Below are 22641 nucleotides of genomic sequence, written 5' to 3' on the forward strand. Positions count from 1 at the left end.
GAATAAAAGAAATATTCTTGTTCTTACTTGACCAAATATATGAGTAATATGGTTCCAAAGATTCCATAGAAAGGGCCAAATGTGATGAAATGGCGGATGTAAAAGCTGCTGACCCAGGCAATGTCCTGCAGAGAAAAGTGATTGACAGTTAAATGCCCTGGACACAATTTCATTTCCCCTTCACTGGTCTAGGGCCCTTTCATGAATTGGCTAAATCTTATGCCTTATTATTCAAGGAAGCTACATCTGGAAGGGGCCAAGCATTTTCATGCCCCCTTTTCTACCAGATCTAGCTTCAGATGATAAATCAAATTACTCACCTCCCAATATCTTTGGAGGCACATCACTTTCATGGATTCCAGATTGAAATATACAGGCATGAGGAGGGGGAGCCCAACTGAAAAAGAACACAAAAAGACAGCAAATGAGTAGAATGTGATCCCAATGCAAATAAGCAGGAGTCTATCTCCTTAACATGCTACTCCTGGAATGTTGCCCCTGAGAAGGGATGCAAAGTGGAGATCCACAACCACATCCTGGATTCCACGGGGCTCTTTGGGTCTCTGAGGTTGAACCAGGTTTTGGTTCAAGCTCTCAGGACACTAAGGAAGTGAAAGCTTTGAAGATTTGTGTCATTCTTATGGAGGCAACCCAGAAGAGCTTCTGCTGTGAATTTTCAAGCTTTCTCAAGGTCCATGGAATCTGTCAGTCCATCACAATCCTTAGGATTGGGCCCTGTCACAATATGTCAAGGTGGCAGAAACACAGGAGCTATACTCACTTACTGATCAGATGGTTATTTACCTGCTTCTTCTCCAGGACCAGGGAGGTTGCCTAGAGCACAAAGGAGTGTGTTGGAGTCCTTCTGAGTTTGACAACTCTGTCCTTGACCAGACTTTAGTTGCATCCTCTTTCTCTGCTATGTCCAACGTTGGCCTCCAGACTCTCAAACTCTACATATTCTTAGCACAAATGATTTTGTTTATCCCTCACACTAATCTGCTTGAACAAACGTGAGCATAGTTTCTAACAGCTTAAGGCCATGCCTCTGGAATAACCCCGGCCTCCTTGCAGTTTTGCCTGAGAAAGTTCAACGTTGCCAATTGAATTAACTGTTTGTTCAAGCCAAAACTGACTAGAGACCTCAGATCTTACAATTGTAAAATTCTTTCTCTGTCTTTGAGACGGATCTTCGACAACCCAGAAATGTCTTTCTCAAGGATCTGGGAGTCATTCCTTTCATTTTTTTTTCATGCTTAGTTATTTTTGAGAGAAAGAGGGACAGAGTGGGAGCGAGGGAGGGGCAGAGAGAGAGGGAGACACAGAATCCAAAGCAGGCTCCAGGCTTCAAGCTGTCAGCACAGAGCCCGATGTGATCACAGACTCACAAACTGCGAGATCATGACCTGACCAAAGTTGGCCGTTTAACCGACTGAGCCACCTGGGCACCCCTGGGAGTCATTCCTTTGAATGAAATCATCCAGGATGGGGCCTGTCTCAGTCTCTCCGTATGGAGGGTGGGAACCTAACTTTCATAAGCACCAGGCAGCAGACACAGATGGCTTAATCACACTGACCAACTCTCCCTCCCACCAAGGTCTCTTGGAAATTTCTTTAACACACCCAGTGTTTAAAAGGTCTCCCACCTTTTGGTTCAGCAGAATTGAGCTGAGTTTATACTGAAACCTTTTCCCTTACTATGGAAACCTGAATATAATCTGTCTTGTCACTTTTAAAAAATTTCCAGTTCTGTTTCTCTTTGACAGTTTGAGCATGATTTACTTGTACCTGAGATGCTAAGTTGGCATTTGAAGGAAAAAGACATAATGAAACAGCTCCAAAAGGCAGAGAGTTTTGTGAAGTGGGCTTCGTGTAGTGAATCCACAGCATTCGTTCATTCCTCATTAGTTAAGGGCATATTGCAGCACTACAGACAGGGTAGAAAGTTCAGAAAAGCAATTCCAACAGCTTTTATTATGTGAACACACTGCTGGTTAGCCTGGAGATCAGCTACCTTTCAAAATGGGGCACTGATGTCTTCATTCCTCTTTTTGGTCATGCAGAAAAAGAGAGGGTGACTTTCATAGAATGAGGTTGCAGAATTCCAGCAGTGGAAAGGACAGCAGTGGGAATTCACCCCCTTACCTCAAAAATAAGCCCACAGGCCATCCTGGTCAAGCATGTTACAAATGACTACTGGTGCCCAACATTGAGCAAATCAGATAAACTGCAACCCCATAACCATTGGCATTTGGGGCTAATTTCTTTTTTTTAAATATATTTATTTATTTAATTAAGTTAATTAATTAATTAATTAAGTTAATTAATTAATCAACTAACTTTGTGTAATTGAATGTAATTTTTACTTTGTGAATGGAGTGTAATTTTTAAAATATAATTTATTGTCAAGATGGTTTCCATACAACACCCAGTGCTCTTCCCAACAAGTGCCCTCCTCAGTGCCCATCACCCATTTCCCCTCTTCCCCACCCCCCATCAACCCTCAGTTTGTTCCCTGTCTCTTATGGTTTGCCTCCTTCACTCTCTGTTTGTAACTAATTTTTCCCCTTCCCCTCCCCCATGGTCTTCTGTTAAGTTTCTCAGGATCTACATAAGAGTGAAAATATACGGTATCTGTCTTTCTCTGTATGGCTTATTTCACTTAGCATCACACTGTCCAGTTCCATCCACGTTGCTACAAAAGGCCAGATTTCATTCTTTCTCATTGCCAAGTAGTACTCCATTGTGTATATAAACCACAATTTCTTTATCCATTCATCAGTTGATGGACATTTGGGCTCTTTCCGTAATTTGGCTACTGTTGAAAGTGCAGGGCCAGATAATTTCTTGTTGTTATGGGCTGTCTTGTGCATTGTAGGGTGTTTAACAGAACCACTGGCTCCCTGGGTGCCAGTATCATCTTTCCCTTCCACTGTGTTGTCCCAACAGGGCAGTATTGTTTCTGGTTGAGAGCTACTGATCTATAGGAAATGTTTGGGAACTTCTGATTTTGTCTTATGTCTCAAACTGTAAGCATATGTTTTAGGTGGGCATATTTTGGAGTTCCATGAAAACATTTTTTTTGAGCTGTCATGAATTTGATTTTGGTTAAGAGGAAAGCATTTTTGCTTATGATATTTTTTAAATCTTTTTTTAAAATTATTTGTTTACTTTTGAGAGAGAGAGGGTGAGAGAGAGAGAGACAGAGAGAGAGCACAATCAGGGGAGGGGCAGAGAGAGAGGGAGACACAGAAGCAGGCTCCAGGCTCAGAGCTGTCAGCACAGAGCCGGATGTGGGGCTCAAACTCACAAACTGTGAGATCATGACCTGAGCTGAAGTCGGATGCTTAACTGACTAAGCCACCCATTGATAGATTGCTATTTATCAATATCAGAATTATGTAGCTACCCTATTTTCTTTCAGCTTGAACCCACACTCAGATCTATTTATATATATTCGTACATACATATGATTTTCACTACATTGGGTGCAACTATCATAAAAGATTTCCAGTGACTTGTGTTTATAAAGTGGGAGTTTAAACATTTGCAGGTTTACTGAAATTCAGAAGTTGACTAGAAATACCACTGTACTCTCCAGGTAGAAACTGAACAGTGTTCTAGGTCTTAACAGTTATGCTCTTCTTGAAAGCTTTTTGGTATAAATGACAGCAGTTTAGAAATTAAAAACCCTTTACCTTACAAAATACACTTTGATTGATGGAAGATTTCCTTTGTGTTTTAAAACATCTTTACACATGAAAAGATGCTCAACGTCGCTCCTCATCAGGGAAATGCAAATCAAAACCATACTCAGATATCACCTCACCCCAGTCAGAGTAGCTAAAATGAACAAATCAGGAGACTATAGATGCTGGAGAGGATGTGGAGAAACGGGAGCCCTCTTGCACTGTTGGTGGGATTGCAAACTGGTGCAACTGCTCTGGAAAACAGTGTGGAGATTCCTCAAAAAATTAATAATAGATCTACCCTATGACAGAGCAATAGCACCACTAGGAAGTTACCCAAGGGATACAGGAGTGCTGATGCATAGGGGCACTTGTACCCCAATGTTTATAGCACTTTCAACAATAGCCAAATTAGGGAAAGAGCCTAAGTGTCCATCAACTGACAAATAGATAAAGAAATTGTGGTTTATGTATACAATGGAATACTACGTGGGAATGAGAAAGAATGAAATCTGGCCTTTTGTAGCAACGTGGATGGAACTGGAGAGTGTGATGCTAAGTGAAATAAGTCATACAGAGAAAGACAGATACCATATGTTTTCACTCTTATGTGGATCCTGAGAAACTTAACAGAAGACCATGGGGGAGGGGAAGGTGGAACAAAAAGTTAGAGATGGAGGGAGGCAAACCATAAGAGACTCTTAAAGACTGAGAATAAACTTGGGTTGATGGGGGGTGGGAGGGAGGGGAAAGTGGGTGATGGGCATTGAGGAGGGCACCTGTTGGGATGAACACTCGGTGTTGTATGAAAGACAATTTGACAATAAATTTCATATTAAAACACAAACAAAAACAAAAAAACAACACACCTCTGCTCCAGAGGGTGGGAGACAGAACACAAACACACAAACACCTGTTAGGATTCAGGAACTTGAAATGTTGGGTGAGTTTTACAGGTCCAGTGGTTAGGGGTATGCTAGAATACTCCATTCGAAGTAAAATTTATGAAGAAAGAACCAGAGGGTCCCAGTAGGCCTCTTTGGGTCTTGGAGGCAGCATATTCCACAGCTAGGAATAGATCTCCAACAAGGGTACCAAATGGCACAGAAGGCTGTAGGCATTAAGTGGGATGCAGAACAGGAGAGGTGATGAGCACTGAGGAGGGCACTGGTTGGGATGAGCACTGGGTGTTGTATGGAAACGAATTGGACAATAAATTTCATATTAAAAAAACTAAACAAAAACCATCTTTACCATTGATTGTTCAAATATTGGCTTTCTGTAAAAAAATTATGTTAAATTTAGACTGTACTACGGTATCAATAAATTTTTCTGCTTGGTCAGTTTTAATTACCTTAAAAACCAAAATATGTACATACATACATACATACATACATATATGTCTCTGTCCACTAAAATATCTTCTGCAACTTTATGTGGGCCATTGGAGCAACCATCTTTCTCTCACACAGTAGCTCTCAGGTGCCTTTTATTCCTAAGTATCTACATCTTATGGCTTCATAATGTCAATGCTTTGGCATTCTTTTCCTATTTCTCTTTCCTCCCTATCCAAATACCACTATTCTTTTATTCTGGACAGGTGTTTAGTTTTTCTATGATAGTCTCAGATGCAAGGCTCCTTGATTGGCTTCCATCCCTCCTGAAGCATCTCATGAGGTGCACATTAAAATTAAACTGCCTATTTGCTTTCCAATTTTTCCTTTTCAGATGTTTGTCCCCAGGAAGTCTGAAATATGACATGACGTTTTTCCAAGTCACAATAAGACATGGGCTGGTCTCTCTGTGAGAGCATTGCTGTTGTGCCGTCTGGCTTGACAACAGCTTGCTTCAGGGACATGGGATGATAAGGAAAGTGGCTCCAACGAGACTCACCCATGTAGAAATACAGGTGCTGCTTTTCATAGTCGATGTACTTGATTTTCATCTTGCCAAACTGAAAGGAGAGAGCATAAAACTAAAATAAGAGACAATACTTGTGGTCATTAATGCTCAAGAACATTGCTCTGTGTGTGTGTATGTGTGTGTGTGTGTGTGTGTGTGTGTGTGTGTGTGTGTGTGTGTGTATGTGTGTTTAAAATCTCTATGGAAAGAGCCATATGGTCAGAATTTTTTGGCTGTCACACCTGAGGCACTAGAAGAACCAGAACTGGAATAAGAGGAAATATTGCAGCATCATTTTGCTTTAATTAAATGTGGGTAATTCTTACATTTGACTATGGCGATTGTGATTTTTTTAAAAAATTCCCATGGAAGCCATTTTGAAAATTTTTTGTCCTTCTATGGAGTGGAGTGGTGACCAAAAGGGAATATTTCTGATGAGTTTTTCTAGCTTCTCTTAACTATGGTGTTTAGAATTCTGCTTGAAGCTCAGTCTCCATGTCCATTCATTCTTTCAACAGATCTTTATCAAATGGTAATATGATAAAAGATATAGACATTGTCCTTCTTATCTGTCCCATCTTTCCTCCTTTGTGTTCTCATTATGGATGTCACACTGTGATGAACTATTTCTAAGGTGTAATGATATTACATAAAATCTTAATGCTGGGAATTTGATTAATTTTCTAGGAATCTCCTTAGTTAATTTAGTCTGTGCTCAGTGCATAAGGACAGCAAATACTCTGAGGGGAGGCATAGAGGTAGTGGTTATATATCCTAGTAAACATACAATAAATGTTTAGTTGAATGAATGAAAATGAAGATTTATGTCTGCTCTATATTTTTACTGTATGTTCACTTGGACACAACACTATGGGCATTGTTTGATTTCTGCCTCTCCTCCATTTTGTTGATACCTCCCTTCCTGCATATAGACTTCTTTTCATATTTGGATAGTAGGGTTGATCTTTCCTTCTTTTAGTGTCATAGATAAAAAGAAATAGCATGTTGATGATGTAATAAGAGCTATTTGCAATTCCTCTCAAACCTCCAGATTTTTAAGTAGTGGGAAACATGGGGAAAAGAGCAGGTGGAAATTCCTGGGAGCTGGCACACCTAGATGGAGGACTGTTTTTGAGTCTCACTCCAAAGGAGGGCTGTAAGTCTTCTAGAACATGATCACAGGACCTGGAAAGTAGAATGTTTGAACAAAATGGTAGAAAAATTGGCAGTAAAGTGAGATGGAAGGAAAAGTTCAGGGCTCACCAGAACTATTTTTTTAAAATGTAAACAACTGAATTTTAGAGTTTAAATAATTTCAAGCAATGTCTCAGACAGTAGCTCTGAAACTCTATTACACGGAACTCTAAGGTCTAGGGACATGTCCCAAGAGCAGCTATAAAACTTAGGAGGTGACCTCCATCATTTGTGAAGAGGCAGCATGTATACTGAACATAGCCTTAAGGAGGTACTTCTGGGGAGGGGCAGCCTGCTTCATAAAATTCAGTTAAGACAAATCCTTCTTGCTCTGTGGGGATGATTAGAGAAATCAAAGTATCACACTTTTGTTGATGAGCGTAGGAGTCCACAAACATCAGAGAAGTCCAACTTATTTGTGGAGCCATTGTCAAAAGCAACTGATTTGTGATCATAGCCAGAGATTTTTTTTAAGTCTAGTCAAGAGATTTGTTTCCTAATTCAACTGGAGAAGAAGGTACAGTCTTCTGAAGCTGGGAAAACTTATTTTTAAAAAGTTACACAATTTTTGGTTTATGTAGCCCAAAGTGCAGGCAGCAACTGACAGAACTGCATTCTCAATAAAACCCCTTAGTTGTTTTAGGAAATAGCAGCCTCTTTCTAAGCACCTGACTCTCAGGATCTACCATTTCTCTAGAGGGGGGAGACCTTTCTGTAGTTACCCTTGTACCTCCTTCTTTGAAGTAAGACTTTCTCCTAAAACATTTGGTAATAGTCCTTTACATGATGATTTTAAGTTGAGGTTAAAAAAAATCAACTGACAAATTCCAGAGTTGATTTTTTCTCTCCTTTCTCTATTGTTTATCAAGTCCAAATGAGAGGTGAGATGTCTAAGTATCATACAAAGCACTTGGGCTGTGGCTCATGTATAAATGAACCAAATGAACACAAACTAAAAAACACTAGTACAGCCTCTTCTCACTGAGCTAGAATTAGTTGAGATAACTAGTTATTCAGATACTTGTGATTTAGTGCTTATTGAATATACTGACATATTTTTCTCTGAGAGAATGAATGTCTCCATATCCTCGTTAAATTTTGGAGAGTCATTGCCAGCTTCAGTCATCTGGTTTCACTACTTAACAGCAACTTATGTTGCCTCTGTTGTAGTGGTGACCACTGGGCAGGGATCTGTTTGTCTCCAGGATTGCTCAAGCAGGGTGATACAAGTTACCATATTTCCTTCCATAGAAGGTTGGCGGCGTGTCATTTAAGACCATAGAATCACATGCTCCACATTTCCTTCTATTTGTACAGCCTCAAATTCAGTTATTTCATGTGTATATCGTGGACTCAAAGAAGGAGACATGCTCTGAGAAGGTGCTTGAAGTGGGAACCCCCAGCTCCATCTTTCTGGGACAAGACCATAGACATTTCCAGGAATCACTTTTGGGAACATTTCTTAAGTGCTCAGGAGTTCGAAACATACCTTGACAGGTTGCAATTCTCCAAGCAGGAAAAGTGCACCCATATCAATATCTGGGTCTTTGGGGTGGATGTTTGTTTTTACATGATGTTGGAAGTGTCGGTGATTCCACCAGGATGTTGACAGGCCCTGAGGAGAAGAGAGGGTTCATTAGCTGCAAGATTTCTCTCCTGGGATGTCCTTCGCTCTCAGAGTTTTCTGCATGCATCTCCAACGTCAAAGTAAGATATCTGAGCTTCTGGTACTTGTTCCCTGACTGCTGGGTCACAGAATGGCCCATTGGACAGAGCCTCTCAAAGCCTGCAATCAAATAATCATGGGATTCAGGAAAATTCACAAAATTCACAAAAACCTGTTCAGATGAAATGTTTTTCCATCCTTTTTTTGGGGGGGGGGAGTCCTCATTTTAAAAATTCTGAAGATAAGTAGGACAGAGAAAATCCTTATTTTACAAATAAAGAAAACTCATCTCTAAAACTTCAATTAGCTCTTGGGGTAAAATGGTCCTAGGAATCCTGCTTTCATGAATATTTAAATGAATCATGGATCTGAAATTATCTTGTAGGGGGCTTGGCTCACATTACTGCAAGTTCAGGCTTCCATGATCTCATATAAAGATAAATGAGAATAAAAATAATTCAATTGGCTCTGAGCTCAAATCATCTCTGATTAGGTTGTTTGTGATTTTCTCTCTCTCAATGACAGTGTGAAAGTTTTAATAGAGGAAGGATTTGGAAGCACATCAATATGGTTCCATATCCTGGATGTATAAACACTGCTTTGTGGTTTGGGTAAATTTCACCCTCTTTGAGCCTGTATTCCATCTGCAGTAAATATGATATAATGACATTTACTTCCATGGGTTGTTTGGGGGAGACAAGAGATGATGTATGTAAAATGTTGGCATATTGAGAAATTCAATTTCCTCTCCTTTCCCCTATTGCATAAATTATTACATAAGAATAAAGAGTATTTGTTTTTTATTGCATATTTGACATCTCTCAATAACTGGCCTAAACATGTTTTACATTTTCACAGTCCAATATGATAGCTACGAGCTACATGCTGGTTATTGAGCACTTGAAGTGTAACTAGTCAAATTAAGATGAGCAGTATGTGTGTAATATTGGATCTTGAGACTCGGGATGAAAAAAGGAGAGTAAAATATCGTATTAAAATTTTTTATATTGATTACATGTAGAAATGATAATAATTTTGAACGTATATATATGTATATATATATATGGTGATAAAGTTAACTTTTGAAATGTTGTTAGATAATTTAAAATGATTTATGTCATTTTATTTTTTTAAATTTTTTTTAACGTTTTAATTTATTTTTGAGACAGAGACAGAGCATGAACGGGGGAGGGGCAGAGAGAGAAGGAGACACAGAATAGGAAGGAGGCTCCAGGCTCTGAGCCATCAGCCCAGAGCCCGACGCGGGGCTTGAACTCACGGACCGTGAGATCGTGACCTGAGCCGAAGTCGGACGCTTAACCGACTGAGCCACCCAGGCGCCCCGATTTATGTCATTTTAATGTGGCTTGCATTATATTTCTGTTGGACTATGCGGATCTGGACACTACATCCATGGTTGAGGGGGATGGGCATGTTTGAAAATCTGCAAGTGTTAGTACTGCCTTCCATAGTCCTTGTTGTAGAGTCCTCTCTTAGCAAACCCCTGGTGACCCCCACCTCTCAGGAGCAATAGTCTCTTTTCACCTCTAACACTCCCTACCATCCTTGTAGTGGAATCTCTCTTCCTCCATCCCACATCTATCTGCTAAATCTCATGCGTGAAAGGAAAATCACTTTCCAAACATTTCCTTTGCATGTCTCATGATATGTCAAACTGAACTAGACTCATCAATTTTTACTCCCCCTATGGGGTCCTCATTGCACTCTGCTCTTCTTGCATCTGACTGCATACCACCCACTCACTTTTACAGTTATGCACTTGCTCTTTTCATTATTTATTTTAAAGTACATCCCATGCATCAGACACTGAAACAAGCATTCGGAATATAGAGTTAGACATGATAAAATGGGGTTCCCATACTTATGAAACATACAACCTATGGGAGCAATAGACAAACAAGGACACTGCAATAAGCAGTGATTCACTTTGTTAATTAAATCCTTTGAGAGCCAACATTTTATCTGTACTCTTGCAGTCAATGACTATCTGTGGAAGTTGGTAATAGGAGAGACAAATTTTGATTCATGATAGGTCAGGGAGAAGATCTTGACAACTCAAGGTCCTGGAATTTAGAACAGTGATGGGAGTAATTGTGATCTAAAGCAGCTGGCTCTACCCTTACCCCTCGGTCTGGAAGCCACAATTACTGGTGGCAAGGGATAGAGTGATCCAGCTGGAAGTGAAGATTATCAGCTACATGCAAATAGGCTGCCCCTGCACCCAATCCCATACAGAAACCACCCTAGGTCATTCCTCATTCCCAAGTTAGGTCCTTTCTTGGTGCATTAGAAGAAATCCAAACTTTGGCCTGAAGCCATTTTTTTTTTTTTTTTTTTTGGCTTGAATTCAAAGCCCTGCTACTGGGTATGCGTGGCCTTGGGCAATTTCCTCATCTGGAATGGATGAGAAAAATATTAAAGGAAATAACATGCTTCACACCCCTCCCCCGAAATTATTTTAGGATGTAGTCCTGGAAAGAGGATAGGCCAGATTTTTAAGGCAGGTCTTAATATCAAATACTCTGTCTCTTTGTCCCTAGTATAATCCTTGATTCTTGATTCTTATAGTTTTCAAACTGTGCATGCTGCATCTTGGGAGGGGGCATTGAAAAATATGCTACAGGGAGCCCATTTTGATTTGAACATTGCACAAAAGTCCAAAATATGCGCAGAAATTTCATGGTATACTTTCAGAAGCACTGTTTTATTGCACAAACACTGCAAAGATCAGGCATACACAATTACTAGCACAGCTAGTGAGTGAAAATTCCAAAAAAAAAACTCCGCCCCAAAACCCCTCAGGGCAAGGGTAAAATGATAGTAAGTCAAGTTTTGAAATTTAAAATTGTGATGTATGTAGAAGGTGACATTGTTGCTGTTTATATTACAATTTTCTTTGCTGCCTCCCTCCTGTCCACCTTTCCTTCCTACAGGTAGTTTGAAGCCTACACTCATTTTGCTCACAAATCACTGGTTTTATCTGCAAAAAGGTAGAGTATACTCAATTTGCTTTTAGAGCATTTCCTATTTATTTACTCCGTTCATGAGTCATCAAGGTTATATTCATTTCAACTAGTGCAAAATTGTTTCTGGCAACATAATTTATATAGAGAGAGCTGTGTACAAATTTGGACAAGTGGGAAAGCAGTGATTTTTTTTTAAAAGGACCAGCAAGGGTGGAGCTTGAAATATTACTTATACTGGCATCAAGTCAACTGTCAATTACCTCCAAGACACATGAGTCTTTCTTTTCCTCTGACTTCCTCAAAAGGAATTACCTTAATTCTCACCAGGACATAAGAAACTGTTTTTGCTTTTATTCTGTGGTAAACATTTCTGACTGGATACAGAAACACTTTGTCAATCAAGCATGAGTAGAAAGAGGGCAGAACTGTGTACCTATAGAAATTTTCGAGTTAAATGAAACTTATCACGTAAAATGACAATTTTAATCATTCTAACCATTTTGAGGAACAGACTTAATTCTAATATGAATCCAGATCCAACTCTGTGTTACTTAATCTACTTAAGCTTAGTTTGCCCAACTGGAAAGAGGGTTGATAAGACTTATTGTAAGTATCTTTCAGTTCAATATAAAACCACTGTGTTAAGGCAAAACAAGTAGGCTCTGAGTCAGTGCTTAGGAGTTTTTCCTAAAATGAGCTGCCTTGAATGCAAGATTTGGCTTAATGGAAGGCTCAGAGGCATTTTCCCCCATCCGGGCCAGAGTACATAGTCACTAAGTCCTAGAATGTCATAGAAAAACAGACATCCTGTTTAACTCCTAATATTAAAGATGAGAACACTGAGAGTCAGAGATAGAATATGACTCAGTCAAGATCAAACAGGAAGCCTTGTCAAGTCAGAGCTAAAACCCAGTCTTGGCAGTCCTGTACTGTTACCTTGGTTCATCCATCCATCTATCCATCCATCCACTCAACAAATGCTATTGAAGACCTACTATGTGCCAGGTACTCTGCTAGGTGTTGCACTGCAGTGGCTCATAGAACAAAGCACCTGCCCTCCTGGAGTTTGGGCAAGAGGAGGCAAGACCAACTGCCATCATCACCACTGCATTTTCCACCAGTCTGGGATACAGTCCTTGACTCTTGAACAGTGCCATCTGACCTTTCTTGTCCACTCTTTCTCTTTTTCTTCACTTTTATCTCTTCTGCATCCTTCCCTTTATTTCATCATAGCCTTATCCTTCCAAGACTAATCAGGCTTGCTGAATTCCTGTTGCTTCCCAGCAGTAAATGTTTAGACTTCTTCTAAGAACATTCCCATTCATGATTTTACAGAGCACCTCTTCATTTATAAAGGCACAATCCTCCTGTGTGGTGGTTTTTTAATGGGATCTCAAGGATTGGCTAAAGAGTTTTTTAAAGTAAGAAAAACTGTTGGAACTTCCTAAATAAAAATAAACCTTTCCTTATAAAAAATTAAAATCTTAATTTTAGCATATATATTACAATGTCATATTACATATTAGTATGTATGTAATATTTACATTGTTAGCATATTTACGAATCTATTTGTGCATAAACATTTTTTACTAATATGACTGCACAAAAAAACGTGGTAACCATTGTCTTAGGAGCATGAGAATCCCATCATGCTCCATGAACATCCTGTACCTTGCAATGACTCATCATAAGTTTTTGCATCAGGTGGTTCCATTTGGACTTCGTAAATATGGAAAGGTGTCCCAAGTCATGCTGCAGATATGAACTTTGACACTAGAAGAGATGAAATTGTTGTTAAAGAAGTTGAGGAGTCAAGAGGAAATTAATAAATGAGCTCACTCATAGATTCAAAGCCCATAGGAGAAGAATGGTGGGGGATCTTATCTGGCTCCAAGCCAAGTTCACTTTCTATTTCTTACACATTGTGTTCTTTCCCACTAGTGTGCCTTTGTGCATGGGGTTCTGTCAGTATAGAACATTTTCCTTGTCACTGTCAAAATCTTCCAGTGAAGATTAGAAAGGGTATGGCCTTTGGAGTCAGGAAGATTTGGATTCTAAATCATTCTTCACCATGTATGTGTTGCACAGATCTTGGCAAATTACTCAGTAGCTCCAAACCTCAGCTCTTTACCTGCTAAGTAGGGATAATAACATTTTACTCATGGACTGTTGGGCAACTTAAATACCTACAAAGTGCTTGGCTTATGCTAAGTACCAAACAAATGTTTCCTTTCCAGTTTCCAAAAGAATTGCTTTTCAAGGAATAAAGAAAATTGACTTTACAAAAAAAAATTAACATACATCCTGGAATTAACATTGACATTAATTTTCCATAAAACCTTCTGCACTTATTCCAATGAGAATTAAATGCCTCTTTCTGCTTCAACAGCACGTTTGTTCCTGTCCTTGGCATTAATGTCATTCTGTCATGTTGTATGTTTACAAGTTTGAACATGAATCTCTCCCACTGAAAGACTCTTTACCCAAGAGCAGGAACCAGGTGCGTTTTCCTTCATGTCCTCAATGCAGTGTTGCACTCACAGAAAGCCATGTTTACAGATTCACACATCATTCAACAAAGATTGATCAGATGTTCTGCCATGTCCCAGTAGTTGATTGGCATTTATGGTGGAATCCACACATTCTTTTTTTTTAAGTGTTATTTAATTTCTAGTTAGCTAACATGCAATGTAATATTAGCTCCAGGTGTACAATATAGCGATTCAACATTTCCATACAACCCCTGGTGCTCATCATGACAAGTGCACTCCTTGTGCACTCACGTATTTCACCCTTCCCCCGCCCCCTCCCCTCTGGTAGCCATCAGTTCATTCTTTATAGTTAAGAGTTTGTTTCTTGGTTTGACTCTCTCTCTCTCTTTGTTGATTGAAAGATGAATACAAGATAAAGGTGAGTGTTACATGGCTGGGAAATGACTTCAGTTACTGAACTGGTATGGGTACAATTGGGCAAAGACTAGCATCTGTCATAAATTAAATACTTTCTATGTGTCAGTCACTGTGCTAGGTGTTTTCACGTTAACTTTGTTAGTAGAGAATATTTCCATAAAAATTATCCTTATTTTACAGACAAGAGACTGGGGTCTGGCAAGGTGTGGAACTTGCTGGTGTCAGACACTGATGAGCAGCTTGCTAGGAGGTGTCAGACAGCAGCTGGTGCAGGTCTAAAGGGAGAAGGAAACAATTCTGAATCGTCCCCTAAAGCCACTGCTTGGTTTTAGGGTATGTGCTTACCTGGGAAATTGTGAGAAGGCAGGAGATGAATATTGTCACAGGCCAGCCACTGCCAAAATGCCACACTATTAGCCAAGCCAGAGTTTCTAAAATCAAGACCTGGACGAAGTGAAGGAAGAAGAACATTGGGTTGGCCTTGAACATGTTCATGGCCTCTAATGTTCTCCGCAATTCTCGGAAATCTTCCACCAACTGGGACTGAGAAATAAATGTTCAAGGAAGGAATTAGTTCCCTCAGGGAACACAAATGAACACAATAATCCATTATATTACCTTATTAGTACCTTAATTTTATGAATACAAATTTAATTATATTAATAAATTTAATTGGGCAAAATTAAAAACATAAAACTATGAACAAACAAAACTTTTTTGAAAAGTTATGATAACATTTTTTTCCCCTGGAGAATAGAAAGAGGAGTAGTAGTTTGTAAACTGTCCTCAAACTATTTTGGAGCTCAGAATTTGTGGGGTTTTTTTTGGCAGGGGGGCTGTGAAGATGGTTATTGTGTCTAACTGTTGCCTTTCAAACCATCAGTATTGCTTCGGGTATTGATTGATTGATCTCCAATAATGCTTTGGAGAACTGTGTTGTCTATATGGATCTGTGTTACTGTAGTTAGTGGTACAGCTTACACAGAATTTTCTACATCATCAGCAGTTCAGTATGTGCAAAGGACCCTTTCATTAAAATGATGAACACAGAAAAATGCAGGGGCATTGAGGAGGGCACTTGTTGGGATGAGCACTGGGTGTTGTATGGAAGCCAACTTGACAATAAATTATATTTAAAAAAATAAAATAAAAATGGACAAAACAATGCTGTTCACTTGGATTAGCTCAAAGGATGACTTTCTTGTGAGCTGATTGATGGATCCTTAGAAACAGGGCAGGCTCTCTGGTGGCATTAGTGTGTGTCTGCTGATATGTGTTGTGGGGGGTGGGGGTTTCCTGGTTCTGTGTTTATGTAACATGCATATGTGCATGTGGGTGCATGAGCAAGTCTAGTATTGGTTTATAAGCTTGCCAGTCAGACTGTAGAGTCAGTGCAAGGGCTGGAAAGAAATAACTCTTTGCTTAATGACTAATGAATGGGTTTGAAACCAGGACAGGTGACATAATGACCAGAGCATAAGAAAGAGAGCAGGATCATTCAGATACATGAAAGGAGAGAATTTATATATATATATATATATATATATATATATATATATATATATATATATGAACATAATTCTAGAAGCAAAAAAAAAATTCACTGATTCAACTTTTAAAAGATCTGTGTCCTGGGTTCATCTCTCAAGCCTCCATCAACTTTGGAATTTTGGTGACCGTGGATAACTTTAAGAGGCATCTCTAGAGTGCTTGCCAACCTGGTCATATTTTCCAACTCATCTAGTGTACAGAGTAAGGGGTCAGCAAGCCCGGATGAGCACTGGTCTGAAATCATCAGCAAGTAGGTGATAGAGGCAGGAATTCAACTTATGTTTTCTGACACAAGTGTTGTGCTCATATTAATTGTCTATAGACATATATCTGAGTATATATGTATTATTTTGCACACATACATAGTATCTACATAGATGCACTAAAGAAAACTTTCGGCCAGAAAGTTGATGTCTGTGCCTATATTCACTGCTAAAGTGAGTTTGATGAAAGCCCCCCAGAAACCAATACTCTTTTAGATAATGAATTGTTGTCTTATAGTTATCAACCATTAGTGGATTTTCTTTTCCTTCAAGAAAATTTTAGCAGAAACAATTAAGCTTTGCATCAATTTCTTTTTTTTACCCTAGAGTCTCCTGCCCTAAATGATGGTGACATATCTGGAGGTTTGTCAATTGCTGGTGCCACGAGTGAGTTCATGATGATAGTATCTAAAATTTGTTGAGCATTTACTACATTCCAGACACTGTTCTAAGCACTTGAAGCGCTTTTAACTCTTTCCATAATTCCCCAATATCTTCTAGGAAGTTGGTGCAACTGTCGTCGCTCTTTTACAGAGAGAGAAATTGAGCCATGGAGAGGTTTGGGAAGTGGCCTGAACCCATACAACCTGTGGCAGAGTTGGGCTGTGAATCTAAGCTGTGCAGCCTCAGAGCCCTCGCTGCCAAATACAGGACTGGGTTTCCTGACACACAGCTGTGTGGGATGCATGTGGGCCTGAGGGGTGAGCCTAAGTGTTTGTCTGAGGTCTACACAAAATGAGTTATGCGTCTTCAGAATCTGCCTGTTCCTCAGTGAGTTTGTTTCCTCATTTCCTGAAGCAGAAGTATAATGCTAATTCTATTCTCCTCACAGTGATATATGGGTCAATATTGGGTACAAATTATTTCAGAAGAATTACACAGAATGTAAGCAGCTTTAACAAAACAGATTGCAAAAAAAAAAAAAAATGAAATGCTCAATAGTAGTCAAAATCCTTTTAAGCCTTATGTAAAATCATCCTAGTGAATGTCTAATCTTATAAAGACCCTGTCCTTTGGAAGATGGTATTTCAGGTGGCCAAAGTAGTAGGGAAAGAAAGAGTGGCACCCTTCCTTGGGGTCAGAAAGAAGTGACTTGGAATCCTGGTTCCTTGATACACCAACTATGGGGCTTTCAGAAAGTAACTTATTTTCCCTGGACTATAATTTCACCAAATGTAAAAAGGGCTGCTGTTAGGATATATTCACAACTTTCATTTGGTAGCTATTTAGGGAGTCTCTACTACATGTCTGATCCTGTGCAGGTGGGTTCTTGAGGACACAGAGATAAGCAAAATATACATACATATCTACTGCTTTCACCAAACTTACTTTAGCAGTGAATATAGGCACAGACATCAAGCAATTGTAAGCAGTCACTGGACAAAAGTTGTATCTGGTAGTTGCCTGACATAAAGGAGGTACGTAGAGACACAGAACTTCTGGGGTACTGTAGGACCAAACAATTCATTCCTTTCTTACACAGAGATTTAAGAGTTCTGAATGTCTAAGGAGGATGACATTGTTTTATAATATGTAGAAACTACTCATTTATGCTATTACAGGCTCACCTAGGCATAATGGTCAGTTTCTCACAAAAAAGGATCAATTCTTGGATATGTCAGGAATTGCTCAACTGGCCTTTGTCCCCATCCCTCCATATGTTCAAGGGTCCTGAGACCCCACTCACACTTTTGTTTCTCTCCTGGCTGGGCTCTTCTGGGGCAAGCTCTCCAATGAGCAGTGGCTTAAGGTACAATTTTACAATGTCAAGGTCCAGGTGCATGGCTCTGAAGACATCCTGTAAATCACAGAGAATTGATAGAGGCTTAGGAGACACATGCTTATCTACAGAATAGTCCCTTTCCTTACTTCATCCTGTGCCCATCTTGGGAATCAGCAGACTCTATTACAGAGGATTTCTTCTAACCCCAGGTTGATGCTTCAAGTTGAACAATCAAAATTACCCTTGGAGATACTCTATGAAAGCTTCATGCTGGAGATCCACCTACCTGAGGCACTGCTTCATTAGGCAAGCCCAACACAGCCAGGATATTCCTGAGCATTGGGAGAGATCACTGTTTACTTTACTGAGCACCAGAAGAATTAGTTTGCTTGAGTTAGCAAGCCATGATGAATCTTTAAAGCCCAACATCAGGGTGGTAAAAGTTGCTCACATAGAAGCACACAGCAACCATGACTAGCTGTGAAAAGCACACCTCCCATCAAATATCCCTCTTGGTTCCTGGCCAATGCCAAGAGGAATGAAACATTTGAATTAAGTTCTTAAAAAAAAAACTGGTTAAAGTTGACATTGATAGTGTAGGATTAATTCACAGGAGAGAAAGGGAGCACAGCCCCTGAGGTCTGAGCTGTCTAAAGTACACGCTCTTCACAAGTTTTTCACTGGAGGGGTCTCATCATTTTTTCTAAAAAGTACTAGGCCAATCTCTGCAAGGGTTGTGACAGCCAGGAACATAGAGGTGACCAACTGTTTTTCCCCGTCTCAGGTCCATGTTAAGTAGGACCTCAAACAGGCTGTGACAAACAGTGGTGGTTCTTATATCCTGCTTGTATTTGAAAGTAAGAGATATTCTCTTCCTTCCCAAAGAATTAAACAGATTTTGGGGAAGGAGAATTCTCCAAGAGGTAGATATTAGACTTTCTGCTATTGCAGCTTTGAGAACAGGAGTGATCAAAAATGAGGAAATATAACTAAGATCATAACTTGAATACGTGGAAGCCACACACATGACTCTAAAGTGCTGTTGTTCCATAGTAGTGACTAAGACAGTGGACCCTGGAGTGGTCTTTCTGTACCTAAATTCTGGTTTCTACTTACTAGCTGTGTAATTGTGGACAAGTTTCTTGAACTTGTCTGTGCTTCTGTTTTCTCTAACATAAGGGTGATGGTAATAGCCAACCAATTCATAAAGTGATTGTAGGGATTAAGCAAATCAACATATTAGCCATCTTTCTTGTATATATACTTCAAGTGCTAATAACTTACTACCTACATTCTCTTCAATATAACAACTCAGAGATTTTCTTCCTATACTCCAAAGCCTAATGTGGTATGAACTCTAAATTGTTTTAGTGAATATAATGAACCTTCCATCTTCAAAGTGTAAAGCAACCTTGGATACATCTAAGAACTACATAGAACCCTACTTTATAAGAGGGTGTTTATATAATGAATAACATTAATTAAAAGGGTGCAGTATCAACTCTTTAGACTTACTTCTCCTCAGGGTCTCTAGATTAAATGATGGAAAAGGATTTTGTATTTGCTAGAACCAGTCCAGTCTCTATTGCTCATTCTGTTTCTGCATACTTCCTCTGACCCACCCTGGGAAATTCTGCACTATATAATTTCAAAAGTTTTTCTTAACTATCACATTCTGTGGGTCTAAAACTTAGTTTCCCAAACCAGGAAGAGAGCCTTTCTGTGATTAAGAAAGGAATTAAAGTATTTCAGAATGATCCATAGTGGCAAATCATATTCTACTTGTTTAAAAGCAGATTAGGATGGAAAACATTCTCATGGATCAAGTTAAGAGTGTAGAAGAAAGGTAAGCCATTGAAATTTTGTTTTACTCTGAGCAGTCATACAGAGTCCTGGAACAGTATGCTGATGATAATGTTCTTCTGGGTTCATCATTTTTTCTGATTCCCAGCAAGATTTGCAGGCAATGCTGTAATCACATAGCCTAAAGACCAACAGAATTTTCCAGCATAGTAGGCATTGCCCTGCTATGTGGACCTCTTTTCATTGTACTGATGAGCAGCATAACAAAGGAGTTTGGGTAGTCTTAGATATTTGATGTAAAAGCATTTCCTAATAGAGTCTGGATATTGTGGAAGTCGTTAAATCCTTTTTTTTTTTTTTTGAAAGACTTGTAAAAACAGGCTATGTTATCAACACTCTTGGGCAAGTATATTCCTGCTGAAGGAAGGAGAGTGGGTAAACTGAAAGGAAGAGGGGATAGTTCTAACATCTGTTGTGTATATCCTGTGTACAAGAGACTCTATGGGCCAATTCATAACCATCACCTTGGATCTATGAGATTCCATTGCTTCTTCTGTAAAGATAAAGATACCAAGTCTCAGAGGAGAGAACGTCTCGTCCAAAATGCCACAATAATTAGGTAGATAGTAAGCTAGGATTTGAACTAAAGGCTATGTGATTTTACAGCCATGAAGCTGTAAAGGTTTATTCCAGTCATAACATGTATAATTACTTTTCTGAAAGGCCTCTTAAGAGAGAAGTGATGCCAGATTGGGATGATGCTAAAATCAGCATGTATCTGCTGGGCGGATAGTAATATCTTCCCACGTTAGGTTTTAATCCCCTCACATTGCCTCTGGCTCCAACCTACCTCTCCAGGCTCACCTTTCACCATTACCTTTCATGAACCATCTTGTTTACCAGACCTGACCTCTCTCCATTCAATAAATATTCCATGCCTGTCTATTGTTCTGAAACTTTGAACATACTGTTTCCTTTGTCTTGACTGACTTCCTCCATTTTCTTTCTATAAAAATTCCTTTTCATCCTTTAAGATTCAGATTACAAATTGTCTCCCCTAACTCAGTAAAGTTATTTATGATTTCTCTGGGCTCCTCTAGCTTCTATAACTTTTCAAATTATATTTTAATGAAGCTGTGTACTTGCCCCTTCTCAGGTGGTCTTCTTGTGTTTCTTTTAAAATTTAGTATAATTGACATATAACATTACCTTGGCTTCAGGTGTACAACAGAATGATTTGATATTCGTGTGCATTGCAAAATAATCACCACAATGAGTCTGGTTAACATCTGTCACCTTACATAATCCCCAATTTTTTTTTTCACTTGTGATAACTTTTAAAATTTAATCTCTCAGCAATTTTCAAATATGTAATACAGTATTACTAACTATAGTCATCATGCTGTACATTATATCCCCGTGATTTTTTTTAATATAACTGGAAGCTTGTACTTTTGAGCTTCTTCACAGGAGAAACCTCCTGCCTCTGGTAGCCACCAATCTATTTTCTGTATCTATGAGCTTGGTTTTTTGTTTTCTTTTTTAGGTTCCACATATAAATAACATCATATGGCATTTGTCTTTCTCTGTCTAACATATTTCACTTAGCATAATGCTTTATGGGTCCATCCATGTTGGGGCCAATGGCAAGACTTCATTCTTTTTTATGGATGAATTGTATTCCACTTTGTTTGTGTGTATTTGTGTGTGTGTGTGTGTGTGTGTGTGTGTGTGTGCGTGCATGCATAGGTATCACATTTTCTTTATCCATTCATCTGTAGCTTTGTAGCATGTACTGAAATCCAGGTTTGTTCTTTCTCAAGATTGCTAATTGTTGCTTTGGCTGTTTGGGGTCTTTTATGGTTCTGTACACATTTTAGGATTGTTTATTCTATTTCTATGAAAAATACCATTGGAATTCTGACAAGGATTGCATTGAACCTGTAGATTGTTTAGGGTAGTATGGACATTTTAGCAATATTAATTCTTCCAATCCATAAGCATAGAATATCTTTCCATTTATTTATATCTTCCTCAGTTTCTCTCATTTATGTCTTATATTTTCTAGTATGTGGGTCTTTAACCTTCTTGGATAAATTTGTTCCTAGGTATTTAAGAGTTTTTGAAGACTAAGGCCATGTGTTATTGATTAAATTATGCCTACTGTCTCACTCTGCCTGGAATATGGCATATTATCAGTGAATGCCTGATGAATACGGGAAAGGAAGAATGAAGAGATGAGTATAGGATTTCTCTAACAAGGAAAAAGCTGGAAGCATTCAAATGTGTTGAGTTCAGAGGACGTAGGTCTTAACAACCAGCCTCTCTTCCCTACCCAGCATCTCCCATTTCATCTGGCAGTCTTTTGATTGATTACCTTCTCAGCCATAATCCTGCTCCTCAATCTATTCATAAATTTGTACCGACACTCATCCAAAACTGATTATTTCCAAAACAATATCAACACAGGAAAGATGTGACTATTTGGCTTTTACAAATAGCTTAGAAATCCTGCTAACTTTCTGCTGTTATTGAATGGGAGATGGGGAGATGTGCTTTATTGTAGAAGCATGATCCCTACAGGAAGAGAAAAATATGGAAAGTCCTTCTGACTTTCCCTGCCTTTACAAAAGCCTGCCTTTACAACTTAAGTACTGTTGAGAGATTATGCCCTTCACAAAGGCACCCAACCAGGAGGGTGTGTATGGTCTAAAATCCAGCAATCATTCCATTTGGAAAATCTTGTGCTACAACCACCCAAGGAGTGTGCCTTTCCTGTTCACATTAAGGCACAGTGCAGTAGGAGTAAGCTGGTTTATATTGGGCAAATTACTTTATTTCTCAAACCTCGGTTTTTTTCTAAATATAGATAATAATGGCACCCACTCTGCCCAGTGGGTTTATTAATTCTTCCATTAATTTATTCAGTCACTGTTAAACCTTATTGAGGATCT

At 39.1% G+C, this 22641-nt stretch overlaps 1 protein-coding gene across 1 annotated transcript in view; it reads right to left on the bottom strand.

Annotated features, from left to right (window-relative positions):
- Positions 1 to 22641, bottom strand: part of LOC106988351 (fatty acid desaturase 2-like protein FADS2B) — a 38490-nt gene that overhangs the window by 11224 nt on the left and 4625 nt on the right. The window contains exons 2-8 of the mRNA XM_027052693.2: positions 17849 to 17959; positions 14693 to 14890; positions 13110 to 13211; positions 8275 to 8400; positions 5583 to 5643; positions 321 to 397; positions 28 to 125 (exon numbers count right to left, since the gene is read on the bottom strand). Coding sequence (XP_026908494.1) covers positions 28 to 125; positions 321 to 397; positions 5583 to 5643; positions 8275 to 8400; positions 13110 to 13211; positions 14693 to 14890; positions 17849 to 17959 — 773 coding nt within the window. The remainder of the gene's footprint in view (positions 1 to 27; positions 126 to 320; positions 398 to 5582; positions 5644 to 8274; positions 8401 to 13109; positions 13212 to 14692; positions 14891 to 17848; positions 17960 to 22641) is intronic.

The sequence above is a fragment of the Acinonyx jubatus genome, chromosome D1 (genome assembly GCF_027475565.1).
Source record: "Acinonyx jubatus isolate Ajub_Pintada_27869175 chromosome D1, VMU_Ajub_asm_v1.0, whole genome shotgun sequence".
Lineage (NCBI taxonomy): Eukaryota > Metazoa > Chordata > Mammalia > Carnivora > Felidae > Acinonyx > Acinonyx jubatus.